Source organism: Schistocerca piceifrons, chromosome 8, assembly GCF_021461385.2.
Source record: "Schistocerca piceifrons isolate TAMUIC-IGC-003096 chromosome 8, iqSchPice1.1, whole genome shotgun sequence".
Lineage (NCBI taxonomy): Eukaryota > Metazoa > Arthropoda > Insecta > Orthoptera > Acrididae > Schistocerca > Schistocerca piceifrons.
In genome coordinates this window covers 386,124,027-386,149,378 of record NC_060145.1, presented here as the reverse complement: position 1 = coordinate 386,149,378, position 25,352 = coordinate 386,124,027, and the positions used below count along the sequence as shown (strand labels likewise).

The window sequence follows — 25,352 nt, the reverse complement described above, 5'->3', positions numbered from 1 at the left end:
AGATGACAGAAGCACTGTTGTGAAGCCGAGCAAAGCATCATCGGTGAAAGTTTTTGAGTGAAAGTTTCTGAGTGGTTTCACACAAATGGGCTACCTTTAAAGTCTGAAATACACCTCAACCAGTTCTGTGCAGACGAAAGTATCCCACCTCTTATTAACCTAGTATACCACAGGAAACAGTGAACAGGGTAGAAAATTCTGAGTTCTTAGGTGTACATACTGCTGAAAAATTAAAGTGGAAAACCCATGTAGTAGACCTACTATGTATCACGTTTAAGTTAGGCTACTTTTGCCAAAGGAATAACTGCAACCTTGAGGACACAGAAGTCAGTTAAGTTAACGTATTTTCATTCATTTGGTGTCTTATGGGAATATATACTGTGGTAAATCCCCACCTTGGCAAAAAGTATTCATACCGCAAAATAAAGGAATTAGAATTATGTGTTGGGTTCCACGCACACATGTCGCACGCATCTCTTTAAGCAATTGGGAATATTAACCGCAGCATTACAGTGTACTTATTCACTTATGAAATTTGTTATAAACGTTCCATTTAAGTTTGAGAGTAACCGAGATATTCACGTGCATACATTATCAGAAGGATAAATTATCTACGTTACCATTTAATGAATTTCGCTTTGACGTAGAAAGGAGTGAAATAAGTAGGTACAACACTGTACGACACTCAACTGACGGAAATGGAGGTAAAGTGTCTGACAGACAACAGGAGCGTTTTCAGTCCTTCGTTAAGGTTATTTTTCTTAACAAAGTCTTCAAAAATGGCTTTGAGCACTATGGGACTTAACATCTGAGGTCATCAGTCCCCTAGAACGTAGAACTACTTAAACCTAACTAACCTAAGGACATCAGACACATCCATGCCCGAGGCAGGATTCGAACCTGCGACTGTAGCGGTCGCGCGGTTCCAGAGTGAAGCGCCTAGAACCGCTCGGCCACACCGGCTGGCAACAAATTCTTCCGTATTCCTTAGAGGAATTATTGAATGGAAATAATTTGAACTTTTTACCGAAAAAAGTAGCTGACCAACATAAGGCCATCAAAATATTTGTGTCATTTTTTAGATGTATGCTCTAACATAAAAAAAAAACGACACACCGTGAAGGAATAATCCGAATGGGATGGAAATTGGTAGAGATGATGTACATGTACAGACAAATAAATGATTGTAATTCCAGAAAAGTTAGATGTTTTACTCAAGAGAAAGAGCGTCACAAATCGAGCGAGTCAACAACGTGTTGGTCCAAAATGATTCAAATCTCTCTAAGCACTATGGGACTTAACGTCTGAGGTCATCAGTCCCCTAGAGTTAGAACTATTTAAATCTAACTAACCTAAGGACATTACACACATCCATGCCCGAGGTAGGATTCGAACTTGCGACCGTAGCAGCAGCGTAGTTTCGGACTGAAGCGCCTAGAACCGCTCTGCCACAGAGGCAGACCAGTGTTGGTCCACCTCTGGCCCTTGTACAATCAATTATTTGGATTGGCATTTATTGGTAGAGTTGTTGGATGTCCTCCTGAGGCATTTCGTGCCAAATTCTGTCCAACTGGCGCGTCAGACTTTCTCATTTGGGGAGAGATCGCGTGAGCTTGCAGGGCAAGTTAGTGCTTGGCAATCCCGAACACAAGCAGTAGAAACTCTCGCCGTGTGTCGGCAGCCATTATCTTGCTGAAATGTAAGCTCGGAATGGCTTGCCACTAAGGGCAATAAAATGGGGCGTAGAATAGCGTCAGCATACCGCTATGCTGTAAGGGTGCCGCGGATGACAACCAAAAGGGGCCTACTATAAAAAGAAATGACGGCCCAGACTGTCACTACTAGTTGTTGGGCTGTATGGCAGCAACAGTCAGATTGACATCGCACCAATGTCTGGGACGTGTCCAGACATGTCTTCTCTAGTCATAGAGGCTCAGTTCGAAGCGCGACAACTATACTTCAGTTAATGAGATTTTAGGCCAAAGACGTGACTGAAGACGACCCAGTCAGTGGTGGGATACCAACCCGACTATCGCCCGCCACATGGCCCAGCCATAAGTGATGGTCTGGTGTGCCATTTCATTCCATAATAGCACCCGTTTGGTTGTCATCCGCTTCACCCTTACAGCACAGTGGTGCGTCTACGACATTCTATGCCCCATTCTGTTGCCATTCATGGCAAGACACCCTGGACCTGCATTTCATTAAGATAATGCCCGCTTGCACATTGCGAGAGTTTCTACTGTTGTCTTCATGCGTGTCAAACCATACTTGGCCAGCAAGGTCGCCAGATCTCTCCCAATTGAGAATTTTTGTAGCATTACGGATAGGGCCCTCCAACCAGTCCAGGATTTTGACAATCTAGCATGCCATTTGCACAGAATTTGGCACAACAACTTTACCAGCCAATGCCAAGCCGAATATCTGCTTGCATAAGGGCCAGAGATGGATCAAAGTTTTATTGACACACTCAATTAGTGAAGCTCTTTCTCTTGAATAAATCATCCAGTTTTTCTGATATTTTAATCATTTGTTTGCCTCTTACAAGTACGTCACATCTACCGATCTCCATCCTGTTATTTGTCTCACCCTATTTTTGCTCATTTTGTTTCATTGACACGTTTCACATCATAACGTTTATCGTGAATATGATCCATGGAACAAGCAACTAACTAACTAACTGACTCAACTTCCTTACATCTAAACACACTATGTCCGAAGGGGACGAGGGAGAGTGTGGTGGGGGAAGGAGGAGTGTTGGCTGTCCCCTCTTCCTGGAAGATGGGGTCATCTATTTTCCATTTATTACTAAATTCTCACGCATTTGTAGCAATTATTCGCAGATTTAAGATTGTGGTGTGTTACAGAACATGTCATTTGGCATGACTGCTTACTAATATGTCACTTTGTAGACACAATGATGTTTAGTTCAATCCTAGTCTGCTAAAAGCCTATTCTAACAGCCAACCTAAGTGTAGTTTTGGAGGTTTCTCCTATTCATCTGGTCATCCGTTACACTTTATCCCAGCAACTCAAAAAACGGAGATATCAAAAAAATATGTTGTCAAGGCTAAATAACAGAAGACGTGAAAACAACACAATAAACTCTGCAGCAGTGGCAAATGCGAAGTTTTGTACACAAACAGAGTGCTATAGAATAGACTTTTTAAAGTGCATTTCCTGTTTTTCCACACTGTGGGAAATCAATATGTCGGTTTTTGCCTATTATTTTTGTTGCTGTACATCAAGATTTTGCCAGTCATTTTAATTTTGTCCGATTTCAGATTTCTAATTTTTATTACCAACCTAACATTATTGATATAGCTTGAAGAAAAATATTTTTTGTGAATAACTCGTTGTAAGCCCAGAATTTAATCATAAGAGGAATGAAACAAAAAACCAGCATTCATATTCGGATTAATAATACAAAAAAATGTGCTTTGCATACACCAATGAAGTAGGGAAATAAATTTATCACTTACGTATCAAAGAAAACTACTTTAAATTAATGAGTGGATACCTACACTGAACTGGTACACCTGCCTAATATCGTGTAGGTCCCCTGTGAGCATGCAGAAGTGCCGCACCACGACGTGGCATGGACTCGAATAATGTCTGAAGTAGCGCTGGAGGAAAGTAATACCATGAATCCTGCAGGGCTGTTCATAAATCAGAAAGAGTACTATGTGGTGGAGATCTTTTCTGAACAGCATGTTGAAAAGTATCCCTGATATGCTCAATAATGTTAATTTCGGGGGAGTTTGGTGGCCAGCAGTAGTGTTTAAACTCAGAAGAGTATTCCTCTAGCAATTCTGGACGTAAGGGCTGTCGCATTGTCCTGCTGGAATTCCCCAAGTCACTCGAAATGCACAATGGACATGAATGCATGCATTTGATCAGACAGGATACTTATGTATGTGTCACCAGTCAAAGTCTTTTCTAGATGTACCAGGGGTCCCATATCACTCCAACTGCATACGTCCCATTCCATTGCGGAGTCTCCACCAGTTTCAACAGTCCCCTGCTGACATGCAGCATCCATGGATTCATGAGGCTGTGTCCATACCCGTACATCCCTATCCACTCGATACAATTTGAAATGAGACCCGTCCAATCAGGCAACATATTTCCAACCAGCAACAGTCCAATATCGGTGCAGGCGGGCCCAGGCGACTGTGTCATGCAGTCATCAAGGGTACAAGAGTGGGCCTTTGGCTCCAAAAGCCCATATCAATGGCGTTTCGTTGAATGGTTCGCACGCTGACACTTGTTGATCGCTCAGCATTGTAATCTGCAGCAGTTTGCAGAAGGGTTGCACTTCTGTCACGCTGAACGATTCTTTTAAGTCGTCGTAGGTCCCGTTCTTGCAGGATCTTTTTCCGGCCGCAGCGATGTCGGAGATTTGATGTTTTACCGGATTCCTGATATTTACGGTACACTCGTGAAACGGTCGTTCGGAAAAATCCCCCCTTCATCGCTACCTCGGAGATGCTGTGTTCCATCGCTCATGCGCCAACTATAACACCACGTTCAAACACAATGAAATCCTGATAACCTGACATTGTAGCAGCAGTAACCGATCTAACAACTGCGCCAGACACTTGTTGTTTTATATAGGCGTTGCCGACCGCAGCGCCGTATTCTGCCTGTTTGCATATCTCTGTATTTGAATATGAATGCCTATACCAGTTTCTTTGGTGCTTCGGTGTATAATGCTTCCAAAACCAGGAAAGCCACCAGACAACTCCAGATCATACCACCCAATCACGCTACTCCCGGTAAAAAGGAAAGTATTCGAAGCAATACTCAGTAACAGACTGTCAGACAACGCTGAGGAAAAAACCATCATCCTGAGAAGACAATTTAGGAAAGGAAACGCCACTATAGACCTCAGACTAAGAGTCTGTACCAGTATAATACAAGAAAAGAGCTTAACGAAGCAGACCTAAGCTCTGGTCCTGGAGATAGGCAGTGTGTTCGACAAAGTGTGACTCAAGGGATTGTAATGGAGACTCCAACTCAACTAGCCACATTTCTTTCGAACATCCTAGACAACAGGCCATCAAAAATATATCAAGATGAAGCCCAGTTTGTAGCATTCTTCCCAGAAGTACGTGTGCCACAGGGCGCGATTCTCTCGCCCCGTTGTACAATTTATGTACCTTTTGACATTCCACACACAACAAAATGGAATGATGGGCTGGTGCTCTATGTGGATGATACAGCTTGCTGGTGGTATGGACAGTCTGTGAAGGAAATCAACAGAGAAATCAGTAAATTCATCAACCATCTGACTAAAAAAGTGGAGGATAAAGTCAAACTTCAAAAAACAACTTATGGTATTTAATCACAGACAGTTCTCAAGGAACAGAAACTTGAATCTACAAAATGCTTAAGTCCAGCTGTGAGGGAAAAAATGCAACTCAAGGAGACCGCCGTCTATTTAGGAATAACTCTGAATAGAACCATGACATAGACTCCACACGTCTGAAGTATGAGAGAAAGAGGTTACAGGCGCATCCTAATCTGACTCACAATGGGTGCCAACAACGATACACTGATTCGCATTTGTATGTTTGGGTAGAAAGCAGATACATTAAACAGAAATTACTGTCACTTGAAAGGCAAATTCTCCGTATAACAGGAAGACTCGACAGAAGAACGAACAATAACATGGTCTACCGCAGCACAGAAGTCTCACCAATGAAAGAGCGATGGATTTTAGTAGCAGCAAATATGAACAAACTGTACTATAAACATAAGCCTTACGACAGACCTACTAGGCACCACGCCAATGGACGTCAATTTCCGGCAATAAAGTATGAAAATCTACCCAAAATAATCAGGGGATTGTATCTCAACCATAGAAAAAAAAGTGTGCTGGCAACATCACATGAATAATTAGCCACTTAACACAAGACGAATAAAATAGAGGAACAAGGGCAGATGCTTAACCAACTACAAACACAACACAACGACGCTTGGCGAGGTTTGAGACAGTTGTCCCTTAGTCATCACATCTTCTCCTCAGAAAACAAAAGAATATACGAGAATAATAAGAAAGGAAACCGCCAAATGATAAAAGAAATGGAACCCCAACAGCTAAGCTTAGACACCTAACGTGATGAGTCCACAAAAACGCAGAGCATAGAATCAAGCACGAATACATGCACCTGCTATTATACATGCGGGGGAGGAACGTTGCGAAACTACTCGCAAATAGTCAGCGAAAGACGTGGAAATTTAGCCACATACCAGTGCACACTATCACGGGCCCCTCTACTCATGTAACCTGCTTCTCCCATAAATAAGGAAAAATGCTAAATCAAAAGCAGTTAGCAAGCGAAGAAAGTGTCAGATAAACCATCAGATCGGCGAGCACTCTCCCATTCGAATGATGATTTTACTATCGAGGATGTTGATACCCACGTGGAAGAACAAGAAAGTCAAGCACTGTCTAATGTTCCTTGTGCCCTCTCAGGTATATCATCGCCACAAGAGGGAGAAGGGCAAGGACAGCCATTGGTAATCAATGGCTCCACAGAGACTTCTGTATTGCAGTGGAACTTAAATTGACGCCGATCACATTTGGAAGAACTACTGCTCCTGGCCCAGCAGTTCTGCATCTGCTTACAACAAACTCATTCTAAAGTAGCCGACACACCTACATTAAGAGGCTACCATACTTAATGGGAAGGATGATCTTGCTGGAGATAGAACTAAGGGTGATGTGGCTGTTTCTGTCGATGACAGAATCACTCCTCACATGTCTGTGGCCAGAAAAGCAGTTGTAGTGGGAGTTCTCATGCCTGCTAAGATAAGAGAGTGTTCTTTGCACACATCATGATCCACTTGATGCAGGGGTAGTTGCAGAGTTTTACCAGTCACTTCGCAATCCTCTTCCTGGTGCCCGTAGTGCACACAGTGTGCTGTAAGGTTCAGCTACTACATGGGACAGGTGTATTCGAACTACTGAGCGCCTCGTCAATTCAGACATTATCTGCCGTTAGAACTCTGGTCAGATGACACATTCTTCTACAGCTGCAGAGCTGTCTTCAGTAATTTATCTACGTTTCTGCTTTCAAGCTGTTGCAGGCTCTCTCCAGTGGAATGTGGCCACAGATTTGTATTTCAGTAACCACTTTCTGGTATGGATCCATTTTCTGACTACGACAGTGACTGACAGCAGACCACAAAGTTGGATGTTCCAAAGGCCATTCTGGTTGCAATACAGTCAGAAGGCCATCTTCAGATACAGGAATGCGTCCAGGAGATCTTAGGTCATATCACCTGTGTGATCCACAAACTGCCGTCAGTTTCATTCTCCAGTCTAGCAGCCACCTCAGATGATGGCCTGTTGTTTGGTGGGACAAAGGAAGGATTCATGTCCCCCATAACAAATTTTTGTTTACCTTAAGGATCTAAATATTTATCTCACTTCATAATACACTCTTTCAGTCTCTCCCTCATCTGAAGAGCTAATATGCCCATAAATTTGTACTTCTATGGCGTGTGTTGACTTAGTGCCTATTTTGGCCACAATAATACGTTCACTACATTGTTAATAGTAACTTACCCGTATTCCAATTTTCTTATTCAGTGTCAGACATACTCCTGCATTACCCCTATTTGGTATTCTGATACGTCAAAGAACTTAGCTGATCACAAGTATGGTTCTTCCTGCCACCAGACTTCACTAACTTCCACTATACCTAACTTCAAACAGTCCATTTCTCTCTTTAAATTCTCTACCTATCTACTTGAGTAAGGGGTCCAACGTTACACACGCCGATATGTACCAATGACAATATCATCCTAAACAGTTCCTGTCCAGAAATTCAAATGTGGGAGTATTTTACCTCTAGAATATTTTACTGACAAGCATAAAAAATTAAAAGTGCAGAAAACATACTACCGAATGAAACAAAACCATAAATAACTACACAAAAGCTTTCTGATGTCTCTTTTTTTAGGTTGTCTGTTTACAAATTATTGAGGTAACGTCAACAAACTTCATCAGAACATTTCGTAACTTATATTCAAAAGAAATATATTGGCACATAATTAATCACACCACTATTATCTACTCTCCCGCTAAAGAAGTGAACATCACTTCCCTCACTGAAATTACGATCTTGCCATTTTTCTCTGTGCTGTCGTCTTCGCCAACACACTGTTTCGATAGTAGTTTTGCCTACGGTGTGTAAACATTGATCAAAGTGTCATCTACAGTCTCATAACCTCGCCATTGGCCCTATGGATTGTACTTAAACTCTCCTAAATACTACAGTGAAATGGCGTCCATTTAATTGTCAGGTTTGGAGTCAATAAACTCCTTAGAAAACCTAATTATGACAACCTTTGTCAAGCCGTCAATACTGCTTTTTGATATAAGAAGACATTTACTTCGCAGAAAGATGCTATCAAGAGACATTATATTCACTGTAATATATTTATGAAGTAATTTAAATAACAAGATACATGTCAAATCTTTCTGGTAGGTTCTCGATGTCGAGAAAGACAAAATTTGAACTGTGGTGTCTCTCCTTTGACTTGAGGGTAGTGCTATGTTCTGGGCTATGGCTAACCTTTTAAGGCATGAAAATGGTCCAGAGTCATATATGAGGAAATAATAAAAACTGCCTGTCATCGTAGTTGAAGGATAAAAGTCACAACACACACTGATCAGAACGAACATTATGACCACCACGTAATAGCTGGTACGTCCACCTTTGGCACATATAACAGTGGCAGTGCATCATGACATGGAAGCAATGAGGCCTTGGTAGGTCGCTGGAGGGAATTGGTACCACATCTGCAGACACAAGTCACCCAATTCCCGTAAATTCCAGGGAAGGGGGTGATGAGCTCTGATACCACATTCAATTACATCCCAGATGTGTTTGATCAGGTTCAGATCTTTCGAACTGGGGGGTAGGGGGGTGGGGGCATCACATCAATTGGAACTCGTCACTATGTTCCTCGAACCAGTGCATCCAATTCCTGGTCTTGTGAAATGCCGCATTATCTTGTTGAAAAATGCCACTGGTGGCAGGAAACATGATCGTCATGAAGGGATATATGTGGTCTGTAACAAGTGTACGATACTCCTTGGCAATCATTGTGCGTTGCATGATCTCCACTGGTGCCATGGATGTCCACGTGAATGTTCACCAGAGCATAATGGAACCGCCGTCAGCTTGTCTCCGTCCCACAGTACAGCTGCCAAGGAGCTGCTCTCCTGGAAGATGACGGACTTGCACCCTTCCATTGGCATGATGAAGAAGGTATCGGGATTCATTGGACCATGCAGTGCTCTGCCACAGTGCCAATGTCCAGTGCAGATGGCCACGCGCCCATTTCACTCATAGTTGCCAATGTCATGATGTTAAAATTGGCACATGCATGTAACATCGGCTGCAGAAGCCCATCGTCAGGAGTGTTCAGTGCACTTTTTGCCCAGACACACTGGTACTCTGTCCAACATTAAAGTCTGATGCTAGCTGTGCCACAGTTTGCCATCTGTCCTGTTTTACAAGTCTGTCCTGCAGCAAGGGGTGGCCAACCACAGGACATCTACACATGGTTTCACCTTGGTTTCTCTACATGTTGAAAACACTCACAACAGGACTCCTCGTACATCTGACAAGTCGTGCAGTTTCCAAAATGCTCATGCCAAGCCTCCAGGCCATCACAACCTTCCCTCCGTCAAACTCAGATAGATTGTGCGTCTTCTCATTGCACACATGGGCAGAACCTCACTGATACATCACGCACCATGCATGTGTCTGACTAGAAGTTATTCCTTGCCAGGTGATGCTGTTATCGTCTGGACAGGTTATTGTAATAATGTTCTGGCTGATCAGTTATATGTTTTGTGATGTTGCAGGAAACTCCAGAACAAGTCAGGGAGGCAGTTAAACATGCAATTGATGTCGGTTATCGCCATATCGACACCGCAGCTGCATATCACAATGAATCAGGAGTGGGTGACGCACTGCAAGAGAAATTTAAGGAAGGGGCAGTCAAGCGAGAAGATGTGTTTGTTACTAGCAAGGTAAGGGCCTAAGCAGAAATAATAATATACAGGGTGGCTTTTCAATGTGTACAGAAAGTCAAGTAAAATGCAGATAATGCAGAAAGAAAATGAAAAATGATGTGCCATTTTTCACACAAACCAGTATTATGGAAGTATCACTCCTGTTTAGCAGTTCATTAATGACATGTAGGTAAAAATAACTAATCCATACATGAAATGATAACATTATTTATATTTCATGTGTTTGCTTTGTCTAAAAGAACCACGTTGTTTGAAAAATGCATGAAAATCACTGGCCAAGTGCCAAATGAAAGAGACTGACGGCTGTGGAAACACCACACTTCCTGTGGGCTTCATCTGCAGTGCTATACTTTTCCATGTACATGGTTGGTAAAACACACTGCTGTGCAAAACATAAGGACAAGACAGATAAAGTAACATAACATACGAAAAACTTGGTGGAAATGAATGAAAGTACAGGAGCATGTTGCTAGAGATCTCCAAGCTGTGTGCAAAAAGTTGGATATCACATAGGGTCAGCATGACTATAGCGCCAAATTGAGCAGACTCCATAGCAACAGGCTGTTGAAGAAATGGGAAAGGACAGTGTGTGTGAAACAGTGAGCAGTTACGGTGCACCGTGTTGGTGTTCTTCATTAGAGTATGGTCTGGAGACAATATTTGGATGATTTCAGACAGGGTAGAGTGTTCAAGAAACTGGAAGAAGGATGAAGTGTGACAAGTGTAGCCTGGGAGTTTGGTATTGCTTACAGCATTTTTCACGTGCATGGGGAGCATTCTGAACCAAGGGCACTGCCGCCATAAGGAGACGACGTGGTCAACTACGGTGAATGACATTGTGAAACAGGCAAGGAAGGACCCACTTCAAAAGCCAGGTGCAATAGTGACTACATTTAACAGGCCTGCAAAGCACGCAGTCTGATTCCCCACAGTGGCACGGTGATTGCATGGGGGTGGTATTTCTGCCCAATGACCAGTACACTGCATTCTATTGATATCTGCACATTGACAGAGCAATTTGCCTGATGTCAAGAGCATTGGGATTGAACCAAGGAGGTCTGGGGTCACCAACTCCTTTCAGATGAGAGCAAATTCAGTCTGAGAAGTGATTATGGATATACCATCATATGGTGTGAGGTGGAGATATGTAATGCACCCAAGAGCATTGAAAACTTGATTTTTTTGGTGGTCCAGGCATTATGGTGTGGAAAATCATAATGCGCATGGCATAATTGACCTCTAAATCTTTGAACATGGTACACTCTGCAGTTAACATCACTGTGACACTGTACTCCATCTCAAAGTACATCTTTTCAGGGGTACATTCAGCTCTGATTTCATTTTTATGGAAGACAATGCACAACCACATCAAACAATGCAAGTGTTTATTATAGTACTGGTAGAGAGCAGGTGTATCCTTTTATTCTGCATCTTCATGATGCGTATGCTATGGACACTTCATTTTTCCAACATGACGAGAACCAAGTTGATACATATGTTCCTGCTATGAAGAACACTGAGGCAACCTATTGCATGTTGACTGCACCATAAATGAACTTATCTTAATCCCATAGGAAATGCCTAGGAGTATTTGGAACAGCATGCAAAATGTAGCAGTCAACACCTTCTCAATCTCAACAGGATCCAATAACTGAATGGCTTCAACTGGATATGGAATACCTTAAGAAACTTGCAGACTCTCCTTTCCATTTGTGTCGTGGAATCCAAGACTTAGTAATAGTGAATACACTAATAGACTTAGCAGGAGAAACACAGTTTACTTTTGTGTGTGAAGAGTAGAATAGGAATCATTATTTACAAGAAGGTAGCTGTCGAGTGCCAGTCATGGTAGAAATGTGCATGAGAAGAACTGAGAGAGGGAGAACAAGAGCAACCTGAAAAATGAAAGGAGAAAGAACAGTAACCGTGAGTGACGAGTGAACCTACTTCACTGTTCGATGGAGAAAAATGTCCAAACATATTAATCTCTGAGGGAAAATGTATGAGGAAGATGGAAGTGTTTCAGCTTTTGTTAAATGCAACAGGGAACTGTATTGTGTGTGGAGTACAAGGTTGCTTTTTCTAGAGGCAAACAGCAGTATGTGAGTATTTACGTGACTCATCTGGCCACAAGCATAGTAAATGGGCATGTGAGGCAGTAATGTGCTCAACAGGCAGCTGGAGCATATATGAAGCACACATAAATTCACAAAAAGTTTTAATGGAGTAGAATTTTCACTACTCATATAGTGTTAAATTTCATTGCAATTGGGGATGTTTGTCCGAAACTATGACTATGCAAACTTACCAGAAGTCTTCTTGCTAACTGAAAAAGAACACTGCCTGACAAAAAGGTTATAGCACCCAGAAGGCCTGGCCAGATGATACATAACTTTGCACATTTACAAACAATGGCGGGTATGTAGATGAATAGAGTTGCGATTTTCTGTAACAAGGAGAATGGCAACCACAGTGCATTAGTGTTGTTCATGTTTGATATTGTTACCAGACCAGGTAGGATATACAAGTGACATGAACAATGTCAAATGTTGAGTGATTATTGGTAAGAATATGAAAGTGCAGGGTACCTGTGTGATACAGCGTTATCAGCACCTGATGGTTTGAAAGGCTCCTCCATTTAGCAGGCTGATTGAACTATGCAGTATCCATATTTGTGGCACATTCAGAGGTAACAGTGGTCCATTATTGAACTGAATGGGAAAATGAGGGCAGACGTACTCATCGTCAAGATTCCAGTCAACCGTGTCTTACTACCATGAGGGAGGATCACCGTATTGAGCATCAAGCACATCGTAACACCTTCTCATGTTTGCCTGTGATCTGAGAACAGGTAATGGACTCCCTGCCACATTCTGTGTCATCCCACACCCAACTGGTTGGAGACTAAGAGTAGCCAGACTAGTCAGTTACTGTCTCACACATAAGCTTCCATTAACTCCACAACACAAATGACTGCATTTGCAGTGGTGCCATTATTTGGAAGCATGAACTACTGATGAATGGTGTTGTACTGTGTTCAGCAGTGAATCACAATTCTTCACTATCCTGGATGACCACTGTTGCTGACTATGGTGGTCATCTGGAGAGAGCCTCCATTCTTCCAATGTTTTGAAGAGGCACAACAGAATTACTCCTGGAGTCATGATGTGGAAAACAATCAATATCATTTCAGGTCACAGAAGATAATGGTTGAGGAAATTTTGACAGTGCCATGTGCTAATTTACAACAGAAAAATACTCATCCACGCAAGGGACATGTTCCTGCGAACTGTTTGCATGATGTTGAGGTACTCCCAGCAAGGTCCCCAGATCTGTCCTCCAACAGAACACCTATTGGACAAGCCTGAGCATCAACTCTGTCCAAGTGTCAGTGTCCCGTATATCAAGGAGCAGTTACAACAGCTGTGGGCCAGCTCGTCTCAGGAGAAGATGCAACAGCTTTATACCACAATTCCAAACTGAATCACTGCATGCATCCCAGTCAGAGGGGGTGCTCCATTATGCTGAGAAGTGGATGCCTACTGCCAACATATTTATAAATTTGACTTGATTTGTGTATTGAACCAGGGACCTAGAAATGATGGAGAGGCTTCATCCCGCCATAGCCCTCAGTGGTACTCAACTCCACAACAGGCCACAGTAGTCCATCCACCTCACCGCCGCCCCACACCGAACCCAGGGTTATTGTGCAGTTCAGCCCCCCAGAGAAACCCCCACTTCCAGGAATGTGTCATACCAGATGAGTGTAACCCCAATGTTTGTGTGGTAGAATAATTATGGTGTACATGTACATGGAGACAATGTTTGCGCAGCAATTGCCGACATAATGCAACTGAGGTGGAATAAGGGGAACCAGCCTGCATTCACCGAGGCAGATGGAAAATTACCTTAAAAACCATCCACAGGCTGGCTGGCACACTGGACCTAGCCTGGACCTAGCCACTGATCCACCAGGCAGATTCCTACTGGGGATGGGCACACCTTCCTTCTTGGGAAGCGGTGCGTTAGACCACGTTGCTAGCTGGGCGTGCTGACTTGACTTGCTAGTCACTGAAACAACATCACATGTGATCTTTCATTTTGTTTCCTCTGTCCCTTCTGGATGCTTCACTTTTTTTTGACGGGTAGTGTATGTCCTGCTCAGGAGAGGTGCTCATCCTGAGTTATGTACAACTTCTTCATCAGTTTCTGGTACTGTATTGCATTATCATCAAGGAAGTTACAAAAAGCAAATAGTGTGGTGCAGTTACAATTTCCAGTAAATGTGAAGTAGGATCCCCATACACATGGAACAAACACTACACCAAACACATAGTCTGTGGTGTCAGTAGTCCCAGTAATCCTCCATTATGGCCCTGCTACTGGAGAGACACACACTGTGAATAAAGCAGACAGTGTGGTGGTAATAGCAATCTAACTGAAAGTTCAGTAAAACACTGATGAAGGTGGTACAAACAACAAGACAAAGTGAACAGAGTAGTGCTGTGGGTAGTACCACAGAACATGCAGTAAGACCCTTCTACAAGTAGGACAGGCACTGTAAAGGAAATACACAGCATGGTTCTGTTAGTAGTTCAAGCGATTGCATTGTTGTTGTTGTTTTTGGGGGAGGAGACCAGACAGCAAGGTTATTGGTCTCACCGGATTAGGGAAGGATGGAGAAGGAAATCGGCCATACTCTTTCAAAGGAACCATCCCAGCATTTGCCTGGAGTAATTTAGGGAAATCACAGAAAACCTAAATCAGGATGGCCAGATGTGGGATTGAACCGTGATAATGTATTATGACTGCTACAGATGGGACACACGCTGTAAAGGAATCACATAGTTTGGTGCTGTTAGTTGTTGCAGTGAATGTGCAGTAAGGCCCTCCAAAAGGTGGGAAAAACACTAGAGAAAGTACACAGCACTGAGCTGTCACTTGTCCTGGTGGATATGCAGTAGGATACTGTTACATGGTAGGACAAACAATGTAGAATAGCACACAGCATGGTTCTATTGATAGTCCCAGTGAATGTGCTGTATGATCGTGCTACATGTGAGACAAACACTGTAGAGATAGAGCACAGGGTGATGCTGGGGGTAGTTCCAGGGAACATGCAGTACAACACCTCTGCAGGTGGGACAAATGCTGTAAAGAAATTTGACAGCACAGTGCTGTTAGTAGTCTCAATTTATCTGCAGTAATATTGTGCGACAGGTCGGACAAATACTGAAGAAAAATACAATGGTCGGTGCAGCTAGTAGTCCCAGTGAACATGCAGTAAGACCCTCTTACAAGTAGGACAAACACTGTATAATAGTACACAGTGTGGTTCTGTTGACAGTTCTGAGGAACATTCTATATAACTTTGCATGTGGGACAAACACCACAGAGAAAGCATACAGCACAGTTAGATTCCTGGTCCCAGTGAACATGTAGTACGATCATGTTACATGCGGGGAAAGAAAAGGCACACAGCATGGTGCTGTTGGTAGTCCTAGTGATAGTCCCAATGAATGGGCAGTGATAGGCTCCTACAGAAGGAATGAACAGTGTCAAGAAAGTGCAATGTGATGTGTTTTTAGCAATCCTAATGTTGCTGCAGTAAGAAAGTATACAAAGACTCTGGATAGCACACAGCATGGTGCTGTTAGTAATGACTATCACTTATTTCAGATACTGTTCTGATGGTAAATATAGCAGCTTTTGGTGTTTGAATAAGATCCTAAAAATGAGCTTCCCATGACAGCTTACCTCACATCTGAACAACTAGGAACTTTAATTGTTCAAACTCAGTAATTGCATGTCCATTCTGTGTTATCAGAATGTCAGTTTTAATTGAATTGTGTATCATAAACTGTGAATACTGAGTCTTACTGTAATTTGGCATCAATTTACTTTCTAAAAGTCATGAACTTAGGTGTTCACCTGCACTATTTTATACATTGCCCATGTTGCACTTAATATACTTCACTACTAAGCTAGTGTCATCCACAAACAAAAATATTTTTGAATTACTTGTCATATTATAAGACATATCACTTACATGTATAAGAAATGGTTGTGGTTCCAGCACCAACTCCTAAGGCAACCCCCTATTAACCATGTACCAATCAGATGCCACCTCATAGCCATTCCCATTAATATGGAGAATGAAATTTTGCTGTCTGCTTTTAAAGTAGGAGAGGAAATAATTGTGAGCTACCTCTCTTATTCCATAATGGTCCAACTTTTGCAGTAACATTTTGTCACCAATGCCTTAGTTAAATCAAAGAAGATGCCTAGTATTCATAACTTCTTGTTTAATCCACCCAGTGCCTCACAGAGAAAAGATAATATAACATTTTCACATGTCAGACCAATTCTAAAACCAAACTGTATATTTGATAGCAAATTATCCTTATTTATACAGCTTTTTCAATGACTTTTGCAAACAATGATGGCACAGCAACAAATCTAAAAGTGTCTATGTTACTCCTTCCTCCTTTTTATGTGGCAATTTCACTACTGAGTACTTCAATCATTCAGGAAAATAAATATTTCTATGGGAAAGGAAGTTATTACAAATGTGGCTAAGTACTGGTCTAACATAAGCAGCACATTCCTTTAGTCTCCTGGTATACACCCTATTACATTCATGACAGTCCTTAGTCTTCAGTGATTTAATTATTGACTTAATCTCACCCTTATCAGTATCATGAAGGTGTGTATCAGGTGGCAGTCTTGGAAAGTCGTCTTCTAAGATTCCCTGTAGAAACTAAATTTTTATTCAGTTCACCTGCTATACTCAGAAAGTGATTGTTAAACACTGTACATATATCTGACTTACCAGTAGCAAATACAGTTTTACTATGAACTGATGTTATCCACATGACCTTGTGCTGTTTACCAGATGCTTCCTTCATGACTGACCACATGGTTTTAATTTTTTCCTGAGACTTAACTGTTCTATTTGCATACTTTATGCTTTTTACCTTCCTAATGACATTTTTAAACACTTTACAGTATGATACCATTTTAGTGGATCACTGCAGCTTGGCTGTGATTATAATGTTTTGATGGACACTATCCATTTACAATAATGTGACCACCTATCAAAAGCCTGAGTAACCACCTATTGCGGTGTGCACCACTGCAAGATGTGCAGGAAGAGAGTCAGTGAGGTTCTGGAAGGTACTAACAGGAAAGTGGAGCCATACCGATTCTAGAGCCATGGATAGCTGTGCTCAGTTTCTCGATTGTGAATCCATGGCATGAACAATCTGATCATTGTGCCCATAGATTCTTGATAGGATTTAAATCGGGGGTACAGTGTATATGTGTGGATGGATATGTGTGTGTGTGTGTGTGTGTGTGTGAGTGTATACCCGTCCTTTTTTCCCCCTAAGGTAAGTCTTTCCGCTCCCGGGATTGGAATGACTCCTTACCCTCTCCCTTAAAACCCACATCCTTTCGTCTTTCCTTCTCCTTCCCTCTTTCCTGATGAGGCAACAGTTTGTTGCGAAAGCTTGAATTTTGTGTGTATGTTTGTGTTTGTTTGTGTGTCTGTCGACCTGCCAGCACTTTCATTTGGTAAGTCACATCATCTTTGTTTTTAGATATATTTTTCCTACGTGGAATGTTTCCCTCTATTATAAAGACATTCAGTGATTATTAGAAGTTAGATGTTAAATGAAGATGTGTTTGTTAAACACCAAAAATCACAAAAAAAGTGATCAGGAATGGGAGAGTGCAATGAACAAAAGGAACTACAACTGAATGGATAATCATGGAGGTGAAATGAGGAACATGTGGACAATGAAGAATGAGACTGATCAGATGACACCTAAGTGGAAAATGGAATGAGAACAACAAAATGAGACTGAGGTGTCAGTTAGACAGACCTGAAAGAATGGTGAACTACAGTTTCTTACAAGTCTTTCATTGGCACTTTCAGCCAGTCAAGTGAACCATTCCTTTGGATCCATTCCTTCATGAAGGACCCATTTGCAGTGGGCACTCTGTTTGGTTGCTAGGAGGTCTCACCCAAGATATGGAGCAGGCTCTGCAGGCAAGAGCACTGGGCACACCCAGTTGCAAATTATGGCTCGTATCACCATTACTGTCACCTGCTGCCTGGGTTAAAAGGGCTGACAGCTTTGGTGAAGACTGGGTGGAAGCATCATTCCAAGAACTGATCATGGTCCTCTGATTTGGAGCTGAATGGAAGGCTTAAACCAGAGGCTCATATGACTCTGTGACACTCTTGGTTATGGATTCCTTAGTATCCGCTATCATATGGAGAATGGTGGGACCTTTCTCCTCACCCTGCAAACCCTTTTGATCGACCAGGCTTGCACCACACCCAGGAAGCACCTACTAAGCTAGCAGAGTACATGTGGCATTCACTTTTTTTTGTTACAGAAATCCCTGCATGACCCCAATAAGATAATTCTAATTTCAGACAGGGAAGACTCTCAGTCACATTACTGAAAAAGAATAGCATTCATCATGGGAGATCAGAGCAAGAATATTAATACAGTATTAGCTAGTCACAGGACAATCCACAGAAGGCCCCAGAAAAAAAAGAATAGCATTCATCATGGGAGCTCAGAGCAAGAATATTAATACAGTATTAGTTAGCCATAGGACAATCCGTGGAAAGCCCCAGAACTAGTCTTGCTTATAAATGGTACTAATGCCCACATAACACTAGGCACAGAAAGCTAGTTAAACTAAGTTTTAATGACAATTAAATTCTAAATCCTGATTGAATGTATATCACAAAGATAGGATGAGCAATAGTGGTGGAGGTGTGTTTACAACCTTAAAGAATACATTACCTCATGATGATCTCATCATCACCAATGCACAAGTCACCCAATGTGGCATCATCTGAAATAAAACTTGCAATCCAGCAGCCAAACTTCCCCAGTTGGGACCTCCTGGCCAACAATGCCACATCATCATTTTTTTACTGCAGATTCCATATGTAAACTAATTTGGGTAAAGACAAGTATTAGATGTGGATCAAACATGATAATCAGTTCCTTTAATACTCCCCCTACCTCAGAAGCCATGGAAGTGGAACATTTGAGTGGAAACTTGTATCAGGTAGTGCTTAAGTTTAATGGTCATCTTGCAGTATTGGGGAAGATTCCAACTTACCACTTGTGGATTGGGAGTCTCAAATGATTATAGCATGTAGCAGGGACAGGGAATCATGTGAAACTGTTATTCAGGCTTTATACAAAAATTACTTTGAATTGTTAATTGGAGACTGCTTCATGGAGATAACTTTTGAAATATTGTGGTTGCAAACAGGCATGGACTTTCTCTCACAGGAAACATAGAGCAAGGACTTGGTAATCAAAAGAACATTATGGCATTACTGAATAAACAACTAAAAGGTAATGTAAAGAAAGTGAAGAAGATATTTCTGCCTAACACATTTGACAAGAAACAGATTTCAGGTTACCTGAGCACATGTATCTCTGAGGCTGGAAATGTGCAGTGTAAATGGATGAAAGTCATCAGTATTCCACAACACTCTTTGAATAGGTACCAGTATGTTATGAGCATAGCTGTGAGGGATGGTACAGACCCTCTGTAGTTCAAAAACTGTTTTTAGAAAGCTGCTCAAAAATCATACAGAGCTTTACTTCAGATGTAAATGTAGTCAAAGCCTCATAGATAAATAAAACTGAACAAAGTAAAAATTAGCATAAGGAGTGCAATTTACAAAATGCCCACTGAATTCAAAGGTTAAATTAATCTATCTACTGATCTGACAGAAAGTCATAAGAAGTTCTGATATTCTGTTAAATCAAAGCCATCTGTCCAAATATTCTGTGTCCATTATGGCATTGGCATGTTTCACACAATACTGGCAAACAATTTAATGGATGACATTGGAAGTTTCATCAGGATTTTTGTAGAATGTGTTGTGTTGCAAAATAGACAGAAAAACTCATTAATTTATTATTATAGGATTGCATAATACTCACAGGAAGCATTCACTGCAATAAAATATCTTTGAACAAGTGTATGGAGAGTTTTTAAGTGTAACAGTAACATAAATTATTATTATTATTGTTATTATTATTAATTATTATTATTATTATTAATCTAATAGCCGGTAAGATGTACAAGTATGCCACACTAAGAATCATTGGAATCCTCAGGAAATGGTTGTTCATCCAAAAAGCTGGTACCTTACAAAACAGTTGACCAATCAATTATTTTGACATTGTTCATCAGTTTGGATTCAGTACTAGACAGATTTGGCAGAGGAAGAGAATAAATCCAAAAAAGAACAGCACATTGCATCACAGGTTCATTTAGTAAGCTCAAAATTCTCATGGAAATTCTGTTCCATTTCCACTGACAGATGCTACAAGAGAAGAATTCTGCATCATGGTTTTCTACATTATGGTATAGTTAAGTGTTAAAATTCTGAAAGTGTACATTTATAGAAAAATCAACAGAAATATTGCTTCCTCTTACATGTATCTTGCAAAAAGATGAAATTGTAGAAATTTTAGCTCACATGGAGGCTTACCAACAGTATTTTTTCCTGAAGACCAATCTTAACTAGAAAAGAAAAGGTGAGAAGTGACCATGGTGCATGAATTACTCTCTACCACACACCTAAGGTGCCTTGCAGAGTGTAGACATAGATGAAGATAAACACATAATTACTTTGTACATAATACTTGCTAACCAAGGCAGAATTGGAATGATATTTAAGTGTGTTTTTAACTTTCATTTGTTACCATAGAGCAAAATGACATAGGATGACATTCTGTCTGAGACATCATTATTTTGAAAATAACAGAAAGCTATGGCTGGCAGATGCACAGTCGGCACTGCATGTGTGTGGAGAGCAGTAGTGGTGGGGGTTATGGCTAGACAGTTATGGGAAATGCCGAATGCTTGAGGGGAAGTGCCATTCTAAACTAAAGCCTTTGTTAACATTTTTTTTGTAAATATTAGGTGGAGCCACTCCATGCCCATACTTTCATGGTGACCAATCAAAACAATCTGTCACCTCTGCTCTGGCTAGCATCTAAAAAGATTTCCAATGAAAATGTATCAATTTATTTTTGCCTGCCTTGTTAACCATTTGTAACTTTCAGAGAAGTATCAAGGGTGATGAATTTTGAGTAAACCCTACACATTTCATTTGTTGTCATGTTAAAATTTGCTTCTTTTGCCAAAAAAGAGCTGAGTTTACACAGTGTCACCTCTCTAATATGTTATGCAGATGCAATTTCGAGAGAATTCTGAAGCAGCTATTGATTAAGTTTATTAAGTGAGGACTGAGGAAAAGTAAGGTAAGTAACTTATGAAAAAGCACATCCTTCATACAAAACAAACATGGAATCTCTTCTCTTATGTTGCTCCAAAACCTGTAGCATTTCTCATTTCACCAGCTATCAACGACCCCTAAAAATTACATTCTTTCATTGAAAAAGTTTGTACTATGTGGAATAACAAGGCAGATAATGGAGATTTGAATAATAAGCATATGGCAAAATGCTCTCCTCTTTGTGTGCTATCTTTTTTCAAACTCTCATTTTGATATCTTGAACCTGTTATGAAACACAAGGAATGTTGTGGATATTTCACTCTTGCTTTATCACTGGCAGGATGCAATCACAAATGAGTGTGCTATGTAAGAGAAATTTTCTTGAGATTGATGTCAGATTGGGACCTCCACCCAACACTAAAGAAAAATTTGGTATGTTAGCTAAATTTCACATGAATTAACATTTTACATAATATTCATCAAATGCAAAATCATAGTATCTCCTATTTTTAACTGTAAACTTTTTCAAATTTCATGCAATGTCTTACTTCCATGTAAATATCACAAAAGGTGACACCGTTCGTGAAATCATGATCATATTACTATGGACCTGACATATAAAGCTATAAGCAATGTAAAAACCAATTTCTTTTTTTACTGTATAGTTTCTGTAAAATTGTTTGAAAAAGATTTTAGGGTGTGCACCTTGATTCTGTCACCATCAACCAGCCAAATGGTGGAAAACATTGTTGGCCTCTCCTTCTGAACAAACAAATGAACTGTTAACAATGCATTGGCCACCAAATCCTGTGTGGACTATAACTTCACTACTACAATGATTTATAAACTGATTGTTATTTGGATATTACACAAAACAATGTACTTCATTACTAAAAAATAGTAAACAATTTTGAAAAAATAAAATACACAAATAAACAACAAATTTCAGCTTTAGAACAGGGTCTAACTGTTTACTTTTATCCTTTATTTATTTACTTAGCATCTTTATTATGCAATTATCAAACTGGTCCCTTTGCACCCATCGTACTTACACTTGCTGCTTAAAATTATTTGTAAGTAAATATTCTAATAAGACTTTTTCTCAGAAAGAATTTTAATGTTATTATGAATTATTTTCCTTAACCTTTTGCAACATCAATGCAAATTGCCTTACTGTGCTGGTACTGCAGATGGCTAGAATAGCATACCTGAAGAAGAGAATTTTTTTTAACACTGAATATAGACTTAAGAGTTGGGAAGTCTTTTCTGAAGGTATTTGGCTGGATTGTAGCCATGTATGGAAGTGAAACATGGATGATAAACAGTTTAGACAAGAAGAGAACAGAAATATTTAAATGCAGTACTACAGAAGAATGCTAAAGATTAGATAGATAGATCACCTAACTAATGAGGATATACTGAACAGAATTGGGGAGAAAGGAAATTTGTGGCACAACTAGAATAAAAGAACAGATCAGTTGATAAGACACCTTCTGAGACACCAGTTTGGTATTGGAGAGAATTGAGGGGGGGGGGGGGGGGGGAGCTAAAAATTGTTGAGGGAGACCAAGAGATGGATACAGTAAGCAAATTCAGGAGAATGTAGGTTGCAGTAGAGATAAAGGGGCTATTGAGTAGCATGGAGAGCTGCATCAAACCACTCTTTTGATTGAAGACCACAACAACAATGACAACAACAACCTGTTCTGATAGTGAACAGTAGCTTGTTAAACCAAATTTGATCACTGATATGTGGTTATGGTCTGTTATTCTTTATTTAGTTGTATATCTTTTCTCCCTCTAACCAAGTTTTGGTCTAAAGTGTAACATTAACATAGGAACAATACTACCAGATTCAGCATATGGTAACATTATTATTACTGTGAACTTCATTGCTGATGAGAGAAAACAATAAGTATAATAAAGTATGGAAAACCTAGGATGGAACAATAACAGTATTATAAAAGGACAGTTGCTACTCACAATATTGCAGAGATACTGAGTTGCAGATAGGCACAGCAAAAAGACTGTCAAACAAAGCTTTCAGCCAAACAGTCCTTCATCAGAGTAGACAACACACACACACACAGACACACACACACACACACACACACACACACACACACACACACACACACACACACACATGCAAGCACAACTCACAGACACTTGACAATAATCTCTGGTTGCCAAGGCTAACCACTGAGATCATGTGTAGCGAGTTGCATTTGCACGTGTGTGTGTGTGTGTGTGTGTGTGTGTGTGTGTGTGTGTGTGTGTGTGTGTGTGTGCGTTATCTGTGACTCAGCATCTCTCCTATATTGTGAGTAGCAACTATCCTTTTATTATATTGTTAAAAGAATAAGTATGCCAGTTTAGCCTAATATGGTGTCTTAGGTGTTTTCCTCTATTATATCTTCCTCTAACTTTCACAACTGAATGACAAGTTTCGTCTTTTAATTTATTTTTTGTGCTTCATATGCTATATTTATTTTTATTGTTCTTATGTAATAGTAAAAAATAATGTTGATATTCCTTATTAATTTGATGGAACTGAATGCTACATCTAAAACTTCAGGACACTGAACAGTTTTTGAGACATAATTATTTTTTCCATGCTGTAAATATGTCCTGTTATATATTCACACTATAGTATTTTTAAAACAGAAATGTGTCAAAATTACTTGAAGCACTTTTTCTACATAGTGAAATAATACAGTTTAAGTGAATTGCAACTGTGACTGAAATTTATGGAAAATAAATTATTGTTTCAGTTGTTGAACACGTGTCATAGCCCAGAATTGGTTGTGCCAGCCTGCAAGAAGACATTAGCAGATCTTAAGCTAAATTATATTGATCTTTATCTTGTGCACCGGCCATTTTCATACAGGGTGAGTTGATCAAATATGTCAACTGATAAAGGAGTCATGGTAAAACACTCTGATTCTCACTGCAGGAAAATGACACTGTTTTAATCATTAAACAGGTACAAAAATGTGATACTTAATGCACACAAACATTACATGAAGAAGGCAGTCTCTCTGCCACTGAGTTCAGTCTGCAAGTCTCAGATGGCAGCATAGTATCAGCAACTGGAAAGTGTGCCAAATACAAGTGTGAAAATATAATAATATTTATGAATATCAGAGAAACAAACAAAACATTATTAATTGATTACCATAACAATCTCATTTCAATTAGTAAGTGTCTTTTGTCTTTAAGATCTTCAGTGTTGACAATAAGAACTAGCTGTCCTAGTTTATCAAAGTTGCTTCTAGTAAATAGCTAGGTGAGAATACCTGCTTGCTGATCTGCAGAGCTGATATGTTCCAGCTTGAAGATGCTCAATTGAATTTTTCTCATTTAAAATCATACTTCACGTCTAGGTGTTATGTTTGCTTATGATGCTCATGGTACTTGATCAACCAGGTATCTCTTTGACAGTCCATATACAGAATGAGATTTTCACTCTGCAGCAGTGTGTGCGCTGATATGAAACTGCCTGGCAGATTAAAACTGTGTGCTGGAGCAAGACTCGAACTTGGGACGTTTGCCTTTCTCAGGCAAATGCTCTACCATCTGAGCTACCCAAGCACAACTCGTGCCCTGTCCTCCCAGCTTTACTTCCGCTAGTACCTCATCTCCTACTTTCCAAACTTCACAGAAGCTCTCCTGCGAACCTTGCAGAACTATCACTCCTGGAAGAAAGGATATTGCGCAGACATGGCTTAGCCATAGCCTGGGGGATATTTCCAGAATGAGATTTTCACTCTGCAGTGGAGTGTGCACTGATATGAAACTTCCTGGCAGATTAAAACTGTGTTCTGGACCAAAACTTGAACTCGGGACCTTTGCCTTTCGCAGGCAAGTGCTCTACCTTCTGAGCCATTCTCCAGGAAACCTTCCAGCACCTGACTGAATGTATGCTTGTGAGAGTAGATTCTGTCATCAAGGCTATGGGTGGTCCAACACAATACTGAATTCCAGCATTACCAATAG

At 40.5% G+C, this 25,352-nt stretch overlaps 1 protein-coding gene across 1 annotated transcript in view; it reads left to right on the top strand.

Annotated features, from left to right (window-relative positions):
• The window catches only part of LOC124712372 (aldo-keto reductase family 1 member B1-like), a 75,620-nt gene that overhangs the window by 8,000 nt on the left and 42,268 nt on the right, over positions 1–25,352 (top strand). Inside the window, exons 2-3 of the mRNA XM_047242668.1 lie at positions 9,890–10,057; positions 24,128–24,244. Coding sequence (XP_047098624.1) covers positions 9,890–10,057; positions 24,128–24,244 — 285 coding nt within the window. The remainder of the gene's footprint in view (positions 1–9,889; positions 10,058–24,127; positions 24,245–25,352) is intronic.